The 16,178-nt window shown below is 39.5% G+C and overlaps 1 protein-coding gene across 1 annotated transcript in view; it reads left to right on the top strand.

The window, feature by feature from the left end:
- The first annotated feature begins 6,445 nt into the window (after window positions 1-6,445).
- Window positions 6,446-16,178, top strand: part of LOC139750940 (N-acetylglucosamine-1-phosphotransferase subunit gamma-like) — a 65,143-nt gene continuing 55,410 nt past the window's right edge. The window contains exons 1-4 of the mRNA XM_071665863.1: window positions 6,446-6,654; window positions 8,492-8,617; window positions 12,635-12,718; window positions 14,839-14,935. Of these exons, the coding sequence (XP_071521964.1) occupies window positions 6,539-6,654; window positions 8,492-8,617; window positions 12,635-12,718; window positions 14,839-14,935 (423 nt within the window). The 5' untranslated portion in view covers window positions 6,446-6,538. The remainder of the gene's footprint in view (window positions 6,655-8,491; window positions 8,618-12,634; window positions 12,719-14,838; window positions 14,936-16,178) is intronic.

The following is a 16,178-nucleotide window of genomic DNA, read 5'->3' as shown; positions in this document are numbered from 1 at the left end:
GATTACATCACCCAACATGGTCATGAGGGAAGTGTGGAGGATTACATCACCCAACATGGCCATGAGGGAAATGTCGAGGATAACATCACCCAACATGGTCATGAGGGAAGGGTGGAGGATTGCATCACCCAACATGGTCATGAGGGAAGTGTGGAGGATTACATCACCCAACATGGTCATGAGGGAAGTGTGGAGGATTACATCACCCAACATGGTCATGAGGGAAGTGTGGAGGATTGCATCACCCAACATGGTCATGAGGGAAGTGTGGAGGATTGCATCACCCAACATGGTCATGAGGGAAGTGTGGAGGATTGCATCACCCAACATGGTTATAAGGGAAGTGTGAAGGATTACATCACCCAACATGGCCATGAGGGAAATGTCGAGGATAACATCACCCAACATGGTCATGAGGGAAGTGTGGAGGATTGCATCACCCAACATGGTCATGAGGGAAATGTCGAGGATAACATCACCCAACATGGTCATGAGGGAAGTGTGGAGGATGACATCACCCAACATGGTCATGAGGGAAGTGTGGAGGATTGCATCACCCAACATGGTCATAAGGGAAGTGTGGAGGATTGCATCACCCAACATGGTCATGAGGGAAGTGTGGAGGATTGCATCACCCAACATGGTCATGAGGGAAGTGTGGAGGATTACATCACCCAACATGGTCATGAGGGAAGTGTGGAGGATTACATCACCCAACATGGTCATGAGGGAAGTGTGGAGGATGAACACCCAACTGGTCATAGGGAAGATGTGAGATTAGACACACCCAACATGTCCATAAGGAAGTGTGGAGGATTGCATCACCACAACATGGTCATAGACGGAATGTGGAGGATTGCATCACCAACATGTCATGAGGAAGTGTGGAGGATTACATCACCCAACATGGTCATGAGGGAAGTGTGGAGGATTACATCACCCAACATGGTCATGAGGGAAGTGTGGAGGATTACATCACCCAACATGGTCATGAGGGAAGTGTGGAGGATTGCATCACCAACATGGTCATAAGGGAAGTGTGGAGGATTGCATCACCCAACATGGTATGAGGGAGTGTGGAGGATTACATCACCCAACATGGCATGAGGGAAGTGTGGAGGATACATCACCCCAACATGGTCATGAGGGAAGTGTGGAGGATTACATCACCCAACATGGTCATGAGGGAAGTGTGGAGGATTACATCACCCAACATGGTCATGAGGGAAGTGTGGAGGATTCATCACCCAACATGGTCATGAGGGAAGTGTGGAGGATTGCATCACCCAACATGGTCATGAGGGAAGTGTGGAGGATTACATCACCCAACATGGTCATGAGGGAAGTGTGGAGGATTGCATCACCCAACATGGTCATAAGGGAAGTGTGGAGGATTGCATCACCCAACATGGTCATGAGGGAAGTGTGGAGGATTGCATCACCCAACATGGTCATGAGGGAAGTGTGGAGGATTGCATCACCCAACATGGTCATGAGGGAAGTGTGGAGGATTACATCACCCAACATGGTCATGATGGAAGTGTGGAGGATTACATCACCCAACATGGTCATGAGGGAAGTGTGGAGGATTACATCACCCAACATGGTCATGAGGGAAGTGTGGAGGATTGCATCACCCAACATGGTCATGAGGGAAGTGTGGAGGATTGCATCACCCAACATGGTCATGAGGGAAGTGTGGAGGATTGCATCACCCAACATGGTCATGAGGGAAGTGTGGAGGATTGCATCACCCAACATGGTCATGAGGGAAGTGTGGAGGATTACATCACCCAACATGGTCATGAGGGAAGTGTGGAGGATTACATCACCCAACATGGTCATAGAGGGAAGTGTGGAGGATTGCATCACCCAACATGGTCATAAGGGAAGTGTGGAGGATTGCATCACCCAACATGGTCATGAGGGAAGTGTGGAGGATTACATCACCCAACATGGTCATAAGGGAAGTGTGGAGGATTGCATCACCCAACATGGTCATGAGGGAAGTGTGGAGGATTGCATCACCCAACATGGTCATGAGGGAAGTGTGGAGGATTGCATCACCCAACATGGTCATGAGGGAAGTGTGGAAGATTGCATCACCCAACATGGTCATGAGGGAAGTGTGGAGGATTGCACCACCTTTTAGAGGACTCTGACAGACTGCAAAGCTGGTCCGATACACGGAGGAAATATTCTGCAAATTGTTCACATCATGCATAAGGTCGAGACTAGAATGTGTGTGTGTGTGTGTGTGTGTGTGTGTGTGTGTGTGTGTGTGAATTTCGAAATGACCCATACGACTGGCGTTGTGAGGGTAGGGATGTTGAGCTTGAATGTGTGATATATTTTCTAATCATTATGGTAGTCACACTTTACAGTGATATCCAACGAAATATGAAGCCAATATGACACTTATTAAGGCAAATGATAATGACTGTCTCTGTCACTCGATATATTACAACATGATGAAGGCGGGGCTACCAGTGTGAGCCCAGACTAATGGACATTTCTCGTAATCCTTCGTCCGTAATACCATGTTGTTTTCCCACAAAAAAATAAGATACTCTTTTTACCATGTGTGTATACAGACTTAAGTGAAGCTGTAGAAGAATGATATCTATGAAAGAAAATTATGCTCTGACTGATGATAGATTTAGAAAAATACAGAGCATACTTGTTCTCCAAATGAGACGTTTTCGAAAAAAATCAGACACAATGAGCCTAATAAATCAATCCTAAATTATTTATTTGAAAAAAGGATGGCAGACAGACACAAACCACAGATACTTTCGGACTGGAAGATCATACAGGTCACAAAGAGGAAATGGGTAAGAAAGAATGAATGTTGACTGGAAGGTAGAAGTGAGCCAAAGGCAATATCTAAAATAAATTTCTGTGATTAAAGAAAAGAGAAGAATTGGTGGATGCAACCGAGGTGTAGGGGAGGGCCAGGTGAGGTTACCTTCCCTCTGGAGTCGTCTACCAGCCAGCAGGTGTGTCTAACTTGGCTAATTAACTTTACAAACAAGGTGGATCTCACAGGAGGAAACAAAATATAACGGGACAGACCGAGAGATGAGGAGAAAAGTAAATAATATAGAGTCAGAAGTTGAGAGAGAGAGAGAGAGAGAGAGAGAGAGAGAGAGAGAGAGAGAGAGAGAGAGAGAGAGAGAGAGAGAGAGAGAGAGAGAGAGAGGGGGGGGGGACAAGGCACCCCCCGCCAGTACCTCAGAAGGGGGTAGCGGAAATGTTACGTGACGGTAATGTCAGAGTAATGTATACAATGGTGTTGAACTGGCAGCAAGTAGGCACACACACACACACATACACACACACACACACACACACACACACACACACACACACACACCGCCCTCCCCGGCCTCTATCCCCCGAACAGCCTTACCCAATCCCACCACTTGCACGACCTCCCTTCCCTGACCCCCATCTCTTGCACTGCCTTCCCCTCAGCCCCACCCCCAAACCCGTGCACCCCCCGTACTCCCTCACCCCATGCAAACCCCTCCCTTCCCCCGTCTCCTGCATAGCACCCCCCCCCCAACACTACTTGCCCTGATGGTCAGAGGGAGAGCAGCACAAGGGGCGAAGGGACCAGAGGCATGTGCACGGGGTAGGGTAGGGTCATATGAGAGTCATACAACGTACCAAAACCAGGAATGCCACAGACAGACCCAAAGAACGGCCGCCCCATATTCCTCAAAAAAGTCCCAGGGAAACTTTTTAACTTATGAACCTAGAATTAAGAGGACACTTTGAAAACAACTGATTCTATAACCCTAATCAATACGGCTTCCGGAAGGGCAAAAGCACCACAGCTGAGCAATCGCGACTGCGGTAAAAAAAAAAGAAAAAAAATTCGGTTTCCAGAGGACATGGAATAAATTCTACATTGTGGACAGTCGGCCAACGATACACATTACTACAGTTGGTCATCCCTAAGATCACATTAAGACTGTTGACTAACTGTATTGATCATCATCATCATCATCAACTTTGCAACGTCACCCATATTTCCTTAATTTAGTGGGGTGCCACTGGGCGGTGTCCTGTCTCCATCATTATTCATAACTTGCAGTCGACATCCCCCCCACCAGCTGGTGCCATGAGCATGACCCTCTGTGACTACGACGCCACTCGGGTCTGGAACACCTTACGACCACAATAGACTCGTTCAGTACAGTAAGAGGCAGCCAGACTAAGCACATTCGAGAGGGATTGGGAGATGAAAACAAACATGAATAAACTTACTATAGTGGCACCAGGAAGAATAAGATCAAATGACATAATCACAGAAGGTAACACGATGATGTATAACAAGAGCTGCTGACTCCTGGGCCACACACTCACATTAAGGGTTATGATAATAACAGATCAGATTAACAAGAGATCCACACAAGGAAAAATGGCCTTGACCAGTCTGTATAGGTTGTGCCACCTTCCAGAGAACCGAAAGTTACACTTACAGAGACGGCGGCAGCTTCTAGAAAGTGGGTGGGGCGGGGGAAGGTTTACTGGAGCAATAGTGAGGGCGACGATGCAGCAGACTGCGGCTCTATACAAGTAAGTCTAAACCAAATGGGGGGCTGAGCCCCCCCTGCTTTTCAAAGTGTGGGGCTTCTGCCCCCCAGGCCACTGAATTAGTCAGGGCCATGTTAATACCTTTCCTAACTTACTCATCTGTACCAATGTTCCTATCCCTTACATCAAGCTTGCTGAAGTTACAAAGGATACAAAAGAAAGCTTTATGTTCGTCACAAATGAAAATACCCCTTCATTGACAACACGGTAGAACCGCACCGACATCAGTTCGTTCATACATAAGAGAAGCAACCCCAAAAGTATGGAAGAGAACTGAATCTCAAAGATGGTACAATCAATCGATAACAACACTACAAACATGGATCACCCTTGGTTCCCTCGAAACCTCAAGCTCCCAGGGAGGCTCCAGCCATCCAGCAATAAACACACAATGAACAATGTTTTGCTTAGTTTAGTAATAAGTACACACCCCCAGTTTGCCATGGGTATATAAATAAGGCACGAAAAACGCGCTTCAAACAATCATCCGCATCCATCAATCCTACACCATACACATGTACACACTTCAGTCCTCTCTCCCATTTAAAACTATCCCTTCTCCTGTCTCAGCTCTTCTTCCTCTCCTCTAAACTTCCAAGTTAAAGAAAAAAAGAGGAAATGTTTGTTTGAACTACAACTGGGCATTTAAGCCCCCTCCCCCCCACCCACCAAGAAAAAAGAAATCAAAATTTCGAGGCTAGATGCATGGCTGGCCTAGGAGGCAATGAATACAAACTACTGTATGGATACGGTAGATTTCTGTAATAAAGCAGAGCGGTGTGTATCCTCTCAGAATCATAGTGCGTTACCAACATAATCAGAATCATAGGTTGCATGAGTTAATTTACTTCACCTGGTTGTGTGTGTGTGTGTGTGTGTGTGTGTGCCGGGGGGGGAGGGGGGTGGATAAATTCACTTAAAAATTCACCATGTCGCTCGCGTACATGTTGCCCATCATTTAAAGCCTACAACTGAGGGCTTACCCATTACTAAGCAAGGAATCAAAACCGTAGTTAGACAGATGGTCTAATGTAATCGTTGTAAAAGTAAGTATATTACCAAATGATATCATATATTCCTACAGAGTATACATTCACATATATACAGAAAAATATCTGAAGCAATAGAATGCATTGCACCTAAGACCAACAAACGAACAGCACAGAAAGACAAGCAAAAATATACTTAAACAATGAACCTAATCATTTAAAAATAAGACGTAGGTTGAAAGAAATAAACTATTTATAACCGTACTTACTGCCGATGGAAAACGTGATACTTTGCTTCCCTCATGCCCCAAAGTTTAACTTTTCGCCAGTGATCCATAGTGATGAGACAGAGTACCTGTTTAGCTTTGGTGAAAGCTTCAAGGGTTGAGTACTGTAATGATTTTCAAACATGTCGTCCCGGCAGGCAGGCGACAAGCTTCTGGGGTTATTAAACTTTTGACGAGTCCCTTTGGCACACTGATGATAAAACACAATAAATTTATTTGTTTACTTTTCAAAAGACGACACTGCCATGTGATATTGTTTTGAACCATACCGCGTTTGCCAACTGTATCCGGGCAAATTTCTGCCCGGATTTATTGGCCCATAACCATCCTATTAAGGTAATAATAATATAAGGTAAACAAAACAATCTGCCAATGTTGTAATCTTATTGGTAGAAATATAGTGCTATACCCACAATCAATGCCTTTTGATGATTCATGACATGCCTTTTGTACTTAGATACTCTTGCAGATCTTGATTTATTTTCAACTTGGCTGTTACGGTTAATTTACTAAAAGCACGTTACTGAGCTTTTATTTCCTCAAGCTTTGAAACATTTGTTTACCTTGGGTAAAAGTTGTCGCTGAGGATGGACAAGGAAGGAAACCCAATAATATAGACAATATTATACAACAGAAGCGGAAGAAGTGTAGACAACAATGCCTGAATTAAACTCTTCAATATTAGTTGTCGTTGTCTGTTGTCTTGTTTGTGGGACTCGAAGTGAAATGGTTGCCTTAAAAGTGATAAATGAATTGCCAAGTAATGCATACAGGTAAGAGGCAATTCAGAAACAGCCTTGTGGTACGTTAATAATGTTAATTGAAAATAGCAGGAAACAGAAAGTTAAGGTTCATTTGGGGTTTGACGCGAGTGCATATTGATGTGGATTGGGAAGAAATGTATATTAATGGACATTCAGCGCATCCTTGGGGTATTACATTAACTGCTGGGGGAGGTATAAGTAACCCCACATCTTTCCTAATTATTATTGCCCGTTCTTCTATTACTTATATATTTTTGTAGGGTAATGGAAAATATTTTTAAATCGTGCAAGGCCATTGTAAATCTTTCCTACAATGTGAAAGGAATGCGTCGGTACTAATTTCATCCACATTCTTAAGAAAATACTGTATTGAGATCAAACAGGGACATACCTCTTAAAGGTAGGTGAAATATGTATAGATATCGGTAGAACTTTGAAAATGTTTAATTTTGTTTGGGGGGCCAAGATTTACCCAAATTCAGTTTTATTTTGCCATCAACATAATATATTTTTGACATAATCGTGTGCTGCCTCCTGCCAAACGGTGAAGGATCAGTGCTTGAGCGTGTTTATGTTTTGGAATGCATTAATATGTATAGTTTGACGAACAGACAACAATGAAAAATGCTGTAGATATGATACCGTAAGTAACATATTTTGAAATAACATTGGAAATATGATAGATATTTTGCTGAGGTGGTTAGATAAGGTTTCCATAGCATCTCCTGATTTTCACATGGGTTTCACCTACTGTAATGTTTATTGGATGTACATTTTCGAAGACATTCATATTCCTTTCCAATGTTGACCTGTTTATAATTATCAGATAGGAAAGATGATCCCAATCGTACTTCATCACTTTTTTGGTATGTTAGTCTCTACCATCATTGTAAATCAAATTTTTTGTTATAGGATTATTTCAAGTGTCCCTTAACTGGACCTTTGTCAGAAGAATTCAGATTATTACAGTGCTCACCTTAATCCCTTTCATTAGTATCTGTTGACTCTACTGATGGGGTGAATTTAAGTTGTAGAAATTTTTAGAAATCACATTAGTGGAATTGCCATAGTTGACAGGACTCCTAGTGGAATTGCCATAATTAATAGGACTCCTACACACATCTGGCAATCACTTTCAAGATTGTTACGTTATATATATTTTTTTTAGTTGGTATTGGCTTTTCTTTTTGTATTAACAGTATATTTTGCTTCTAACAAAAACTTGATACCATTCCCAGAAACCTTATCAAATCAAACATTATTGAAAGTAATTTTCAGTTGGGATAAAGAGCTGCTAATTTTAGTGATTTCAACGATATGATTTGAATTAATTCCATAAGTAGATACACCCTGTCACCAAATTAAGCATTTATCCACTCCCTTTCATAGAATTTTGAGTATTCTATAATCCAGCTTGCTTACATGTACTGTATTTTATTGAAACATGAGTTATCTGATAGAATCATTAAATGTGTTGCGTTATGTAAATGATAAGGGTTAATTCGGATAGTTTTTTTGGAACTGCATTACTCTCTAATCATCAATTTGATTATTTCACAGAAGGTTTGCATAGCACACTCTGCATTGAAGAGACAGGAAGATATTAGTCAACATTGTAGCTAATTATATATATTCATTTGAACATTAAGTAAGACCCTCATGAAAATTGTGGAAAACTGATTGTGCAATGTACACCTTTACTTAATGCTATCTTGCTAATGCGGGAAATGGCAAATATGTATGAAAAACTTTTGGCTCTGTAATACTTTCAGTAGGACTTAAAAAAACATGTCTAGTGAAAATACAAAAGTTGTTTTTGTATACATATATGTTTTCATTTCCACAGCAACCTGCAAAAGTTTGAATCAAAATCAGAGGAGAAACTGCAGCTAAGGATGAAACCAGCTAATTTTTCTGGGCCAGATCACCTGAAGGACTTGATTGGAAAATGCTTCAAACATCGAGATTCAAAGTTAGAACCTAAGATTATATAGTAATTTCTTTTGAGTTCCTGTGCATAAGAGCACTGATGGTAATGCTTGCATCTGAGTAAAATAGTAGTAGGAGTAGGTGGGTTTGAAATAGATTTAGAAGTACATTAGAGTTGGGTAATGTCACCATGGTTGTTTCATGGTTTTATGAGTGAGAGAATGTCTGAGGTGAGGTCATTGTAAGTGTGGCTGAACCATGACATCATGTAGTGAAAGCATTCGTAGTTGCTTTTTATTTTCAATTACTTTGGTGTCGAAGAATGTTGACAGTCACATTATGAGTGTGTCATATCTGAAAGAGATTGGCAGACTGTTTATTATCACTTGGATGAGAAGTGTTAGGAGGTGTGATGTTAAGGAAGGATGTCAGTAATAAAGTAGAGGTGTAGAATGGAGGGATGTGAGGAAGAAGAGATGGAGGTGTGCTTAAGTGCCTTAGAGAATGAGAAGTTGACGGTAAAGTGTTCAAGAATTTTAAATAACAAATTACATGTTTCAGCTCTCTGTGGATGTGAAAGTATTTTCATGGGTAGAAATAAGAGCATTGGAAATTGATAGTCTAATGTGATGTAAGAATTAAGAGAATAGATGGAACAGGGAAAGAATTGTGAAGAAGATTATTAGAAAGATTCATAGAAAAAAGCCTGTTATTATATTACAGGATGTCTATAAATTTCATTCTCAATTTTCATTGATTTCAGACCTCCACTTTCTTTTTCACGCTTTGTCATGCATGAGCCAGTGTTCTAGAAATTACATCTTATACTGACAGATTCCCATTCATTGAAGTATTTCTTTTTTGTTCATACTCAATGATCCCTTTAGTGGTGTTTTTTCCATAGATAATTACCATATTATCTCATGGTTATTATTAACTGTTACAATATTCACCCATGTTTTATTAGTGTCAGCTGAAGTCTTGGAGTATTTTAACCCTTAGGTAAGGCACTTGCAATAATTTTCTGTGCACAGTGGATGCAAATTTTCAAATACCAAAAAAGTACATCTTCTTAAGTTTACTCTGTTGATTAATTTGAACATAGTTTTCTGAATCATTATTGTGTTTTTTCTTCTTTTTACGTTTGAGGCTCCAGTCATGGACAAAAGCTCACATCAAGGCTGGGCCTTGATTGAAATATAGAAAGGAGAATGAGAAGGAAAGATATAGAGACAAGGGAAAGCATATATGTATTTTGGAGGAAGTGATAAACCTGTCCTTTGAAATGAGCTAAGTCATTGTTATAAGGAAAGACATAAGAGGGTAGAGAGTTCTAAAGCTTTGAGATGTAGGGAAAGATACAGTTATCAAAATGGCCCACCCATGAGTTGCCAGTGGCCTCACAGTAATCATTTGACACAGCAGCTTGCCAAGTATTGTATGGTCTATTTAGTTGTTGGGGAACATAAGCAGCCAGCTTTTGGGAGCAAAGTTGCCCCTGATCCTCTTTTTCAAGGGCTTCTACAGCTCCAAGGCTGTAATATGTTATGTTGCAGAACTAATCTAAAAATTACATCCTGAGAGAAATATTGGAATCCACATGTGTGAGAAGTTTTTTGACAAGACTGTAACCTTAGTAATACATCCTTGAGCAGATCACAACCCTGGACAGGACTGTAAATTACCTGTTTTTATTGTATGGGTAGGGAGTTTTACACTCATGGGGCCCCATCTCTTGAACACTTTTACTATCATACAACCTCTTGAAATTATGTGTGCTGTCTGCATTACTGTCTTCATTCAATCTGTTCCATTCATCCACCACTCATACTATAAAAGTATTTCTCTACCTCATTTGCAAGTTTCTTACTTAATTTCATGCAATGTGTATGGTTGCTTTATCCCTATATCTCTCAGAGAACTGTCCACTGTCCTTTTCATCAGTGTCTTTTAATAACTTGAAGGGTGTGATCAGGTTGCCTGTATTTGTGTATCTCTTAGTGGGGTGAGAATTGGACAGTCGAGGAGTAAGTCTTCAGTGTTTTTAGTGAGGAGTTGCATTTTGGATGTGGGGAGTCTTGAAATATGTTCAGTTAGTGTTTATAATGCTGGACAGATAGGTGGTGTCCCAAATGCAGATGAGAATGGGAAAACTAAATTTTTGCAGATTGTAGTGTCAGATGGATTTGTTTGTTAGAGTGGTATTTAAAGCTAGTTTTGGAGGCAGTTGCTCTTCATTTTATTGATGAGAAAAGTGCATTCTTACGAGATATTTTACTTTGCTTAATTAGGATCTCTACTATACGTGTGAGTGAGAATCATCTGCAATAACTTCTTTAATCAATGAAAAAATATTATAAAATGGCTAGGTTTAGTTTAAGATACTTTTGAAGAATTTAGATTGCTGGTCTGAAAAGAAAGCTTAAGTCCAAAATTTCTGTAGTGTAGTTTCAGGTGGGTGTATGTCTGACAGAGAGGTATTTAAATCTGGTTTTTGAGGGCACTTGCTTTTCAGTGTAGTAGTGAGAACAAATGTTCTCTTACAAAATGTTTAATCTTGCTGGATTGGGATTTTTACTTTACTGATGAGTGAGAATCATCTGCAAATAACTTATTTGATCAATGAAAAAAACTCACAAAGTGGCTAGGCTTAGTTTAAAGTGCTCATTGAGAATTAGGAATGCTGGTCTTTAGAATGGGGTAAGGGACATGGAATTGATGAAATCAGAAGAAAATAGCTCTACTGCTACTTTGGGAGTCACTTGAATCACTTCTTTGTCAGAAATGGAGCATGCATGGAGCACATGATACTCCCCATGCTCATGAAGCTCAATCATTTTCAGCTTCTCAGCAATGCTGAGGTATTTCTTGGATCTCTTACCAAGTGCAACACTGATATGACTCATATCTTCAATAATTTACTGCAAAAAGACAGGCCTTTGTACCATTAAAAATATAGTTCTCTGAGAATACAGGCATTGAGTTTGTTATTGTGTTGGCCAAGGACACACATCTCACATTTTATCTTGAATTTCTATTCAGATTATCTTTGTAGATGTAAAGGTACAAAAAAAGAGTATTGCATAATTAAGTTAATGTAAATCAGTGTAAAACTATTTGCATATGCACAAAGAACAGGGTATGTTAGTTACATGAAGAAAAGTGAACCAAGTTGATGTGGAACAATGGTTTCAAATGTTAGAAAATCAAAATAACTCACATTTTGTTCTCCTGGCATGCAGTATCCCAGACTGAGGTAAAGAACTAACAGACTATTCCATTACATACTGTTCTCATTCCCGTAAATCCATACCATACTGGTCTACATTTTCTATGTTACAAACCTCACCATATTTTCCATTAAATCAAAAACTTAGCTCAATGGATTAAAGGTCCATTAGAAGCCAGATCCTGGGACACTGAAGTCTTAACATGGTGTTTCACCATAGCTTTGGCAAGTTCCTCAACAGCTAATGATAGAAAGAGAAAAAAGGAAGGTGCTCAGCACTGAAGAAAGAGTAGACGTGACATAGCAGATTTAGCGAGGTACATCAGGGCAAGGATGAAAGATTAATTAATATTGGAGAGTCAGCTGTAGATGTTATTTTATAGTGAAGGATAGTTTTTCTGGGTTCTGCTCTGCAAGTGAGTGTAAAGTGCTAAGTAAGCCAAAACTTGAGAAACTAGCTATCTGAAGTTCTATAGGAATGGTACAAGACTAGTAGTGCACTCCAGCTCCTCTGAATAATTTATGCAGAGGAGGTAAAATACATGCAACTTTCTTTTAAGTGAGTACATGTTGTTAAAACATTATGCTTTTCTCTTTAGTAAAATTTCATTGATAAGTAATATTTCTGTAAACTGCATTACTGCAGTTAAAGTCCATTCTATAGTCCATATTTGTCTGTTATCCAACCATCACCAAGTCTCAAGGTGCTTAGACATTATGTTGTTTGCTGTACTTGTATCTAATTTACCATGTAATCCTCTTTCATTTTGCTAATTGCTATAAGAATGAGATATGAATTGCCAAGAGATTATATTATTGTTATTCTTTCAGATATGAGTATGTGTTTTGCCCCTTCCAGAACATCACCCAAGAAGACATCCAAGCTTACTATGAACCCTACAAAGGTGTTCTAGGGTATGCCATCACTTTGTGTACCAATGATATTTTTTTTTCATATCTTTGGTGGGATGATGCCAAACATGCTCAAGTCATAGTTGATCTAGTGTTTAGGATAACCCTAGACTTTTTGCTTGAAATTCTGAATTTCCATGTCTCATATGTAAGTCAACCCTAGTTTTTGAGGCATTGCAATAAAGATACTGGGTATTATCTTAGAAAAATATTATGGTGAAATGATGTTTTAACTGTTTTGATGTTTCCTTTTTTTTATGTACAGCCACCTGAAAATAGCATAAACCCAAGTTACTTATCGTAAGTTTTTCTGTGTAAATGATTTTTATAGCCGTCCACTCAATTTGCAACATCCTTTAGTACTAGTGTTATGTCTCATTAAGCTGTTTTTGAAATGAGAAAACCTATCAATTATGATTCCATGCTGATGGGACACTATCAGTACAACAACAACAACTACAGAAATATTACCAACGGTTTTGCCAGACTTAATAGGAACAATCTTCAGCCAGGCTGCTTTGTACTGCCATAAACAGTTGGGTATAGAAATAAAATTAACTGCAGTGCTTTTTTTTTTTTTTTTTTTTTTTTTTATACCTCGTCGCTGTCTCCCGCGTTTGCGAGGTTCCTTGCGCTACCTCGCAAACGCGGGAGACAGCGACGAGGTATAAAAAAAAAAAAAAAGCACTGCAGTTAATTTAAGACAAGGGTTGATAAAAATCTTTCTTTGTAAAGTGAAATTTGGGGATTAAGTGTGGTTTAGTCCTTATGGTACCCAAGAAGAAAGATAACTAGGATATGAAAGTCGAGGCTCAGCTTAGACTACAATAGGGTATACTGGACTGAGCTAAGGCTGACATTGCTTAGCATGAGGAGTGCATGCTTAGCTTACAAATAACTGGTCTTCTGGCACTGTATATGGTGATTTAGTTTAGGATTGGAATCTTAGCTACCTATTATGGTTGAAGATAACATTTGGCCCTCTGTCTTGCAGGATTTTCGTCCCATTCAAAAATTTAATATAGATATAAGCCAACTCCCTGCTTTCCATCCCTTGAAAGTTGTTCCAGAAAGAATAAACTTGACTTGTGCACAAATAAAAGTAGAAATCTTGCAAAACATTTCCTTTTTGCTGTGGGAGACTTAAGGGCCAGCACTCTTTCCCTGTGTCAGTGGTTTCAAAACTTTGAAAAATGATAATGATTTGAATTTTCCTAACAATGAATGGAGTACATACCCCCTGATTACAGAAATGTATAACTCATCTGACAGCACCAATCCAAACAGCATCTATGCAGTTAAAGAGAGTGTGTGTGTGGTCATTGCTGCAGATGTACGATCATATTAATGTTTTCTTATTGTTATTTAAGCAGTTCATGTTTCCATTTCACCAGTGCCATAGTATGCATCACAGTTTGTATTAGCACCTAGCAAATTGTGTGGTGATATATTTTGGAACCTTAGGCAGGAGCATTAGGCACTTGACTTGCTCTTTGCTAGTGGCAATTTAAAAGTGAGGCACTAAAGGCTAAGAAGTGGCACTAGATTTCACTAGTTATGAAGACTTTATTGCTGTGGCATCAGAGATATAGAGAGGTAGATAGATTTTGGATGAACATTTACTATGGTTTATGGTAGAAATATTTCCATAAGCAACATTTTGTGTTGAAGGATACTTTTTCTTATTAAAGTTATATAATTGACTGCTGTAAGGCAGCATATTGTAGAATGTTAAAAGCCATCATTGACCATAAGTATCTGGACAAAACATCTCATGCAAGAATTTTAAAATGCAAGATTCATATGTGTAACACCCACAGTAAGTACAAAGGAGAGACCTAGTATTTACCAGCTACAGTGAAAGGGTTAACCTTTTTCAAAATGTTTTTCTCAGCCATGAACTTAATTAAAGAATGAAAAGATAGTATTTTCATGTATCTCATTACTAGTTGAACTGTAAGTAGAATAGTTTAGTTTTAATTTTCCTTATACAGTCGCCAAGAGTAGTAGTGGTTTTGAAAAAGTCTTGTAGAGTTTATTCCACCCACTGATCATACCATTGTACTTTGATTAGTTTTGTGAATGTTTTTATACAATTTTTTTTCAAAAGTCTTTATCCACAGGGTCTGGGCTGACTGGGTTATCAAAGACAACAGATTTGAAATGATGAACATGATTGAAGGTAGTTTTTGTGGAAATGGAATGCATCGTGCCACTAAGGTTGGTAATGGGTTTTTCATTATATTTTATTTCATTCGTCAAAAACCACTTTTGAAAACACTAGTTGAAAGCAATGCTGTTAAACATACTGTTTTAAGTTAAAAATTTTTCCACATAATGTAGTTCAGTAACATGGTACTTTGAATAATTTCCTCTCTTACTTCTTGGGAGTAAAGTCAGGGGTTGGTGAGAGATCAAGAGCAAAGGAAAAATTAGCACTACTCTTGAAGCAGGAGTTGTGGGAATATGTGATAGTGTAAGAAAGTAAACTCTAGATTGATATGGGTAAAACTGAAAGTGGATGGAGAGAGACGGGTGATTATTGGTGCCTATGCAGCTGGCCATGAGAAGAAAGATCATGAGAGGAAAGTGTTTTAGGAGCAACTGAGTGAGTGTGTTAGCAGCTTTGATGCACGAGACCGAGTTATAGTGATGGGTTATTTGAATGCAAAGGTGAGTAATGTGGCAGTTGAGGGTATAATTGGTGTACATGGGGTGTTCAATGTTATAAATGGAAATGGTGAAGAGCTTGTGGTTTTTGTGTGCTGAAAAAGGACTGGTTATTGGGAATAACTGGTTTAAAAAGAGAGATATATATAAATTTATGCACGTAAGTAGGAGGGATGGCCAGAGAGCTTATTGGATTACGTGTTGGTTGATAGGCGCGTGGAAGAGAGACTTTTGGATGTTAATGTGCTGAGAGGGGCAACTGGAGGAATGTCTGATCATTATCTTGTGGAGGCAAAAATGAAGATTTGTAGAGGTTTTCAGAAAAGAAGAGAGAATGTTGGGGTGAAGAGAGTGGTGAGGGTAAGTGAGCTTGGAAAGGAGACTTGTGTGAGGAAATATTACGAGTGCAGAATAGAAAAAGGTGAGAGCAAATGACATAAGGTCAATGGGGGAGGAATGGGATGTATTTAGGGAAGCAATGATGGTTTGCGCAAAAGATGCTTGTGGCATGAGAAAGGTGGGAGGTGGGCAGATTAGAAAGGGTAGTGAGTGGTGGGATGAAGAAGTAAGATTGTTAATGAAAGAGAAGAGAGAGGTGTTTGGACAATTTTTACAGGGAAATAGTGCAAATGACCGGGAAATGTATAAAAGAAGGAGGCAGGAGGTGAAGAGAAAGGAGCTAGAGGTGAAAGAGAGGGCAAATGATAGTTAGGGTGAGAGATTATCGTTAAATTTTAGGGAGAATAAAAAGATGTTTTGGAAGGAGGTAAATAAAGTGCATAAGACAAGAAAA

This window comes from Panulirus ornatus, chromosome 10, assembly GCF_036320965.1.
Source record: "Panulirus ornatus isolate Po-2019 chromosome 10, ASM3632096v1, whole genome shotgun sequence".
Classification (NCBI taxonomy): Eukaryota; Metazoa; Arthropoda; class Malacostraca; order Decapoda; family Palinuridae; genus Panulirus; species Panulirus ornatus.
The sequence above is the reverse complement of the archived record's forward strand: the minus strand, read 5'-3'. Positions and strand labels throughout refer to the sequence as shown.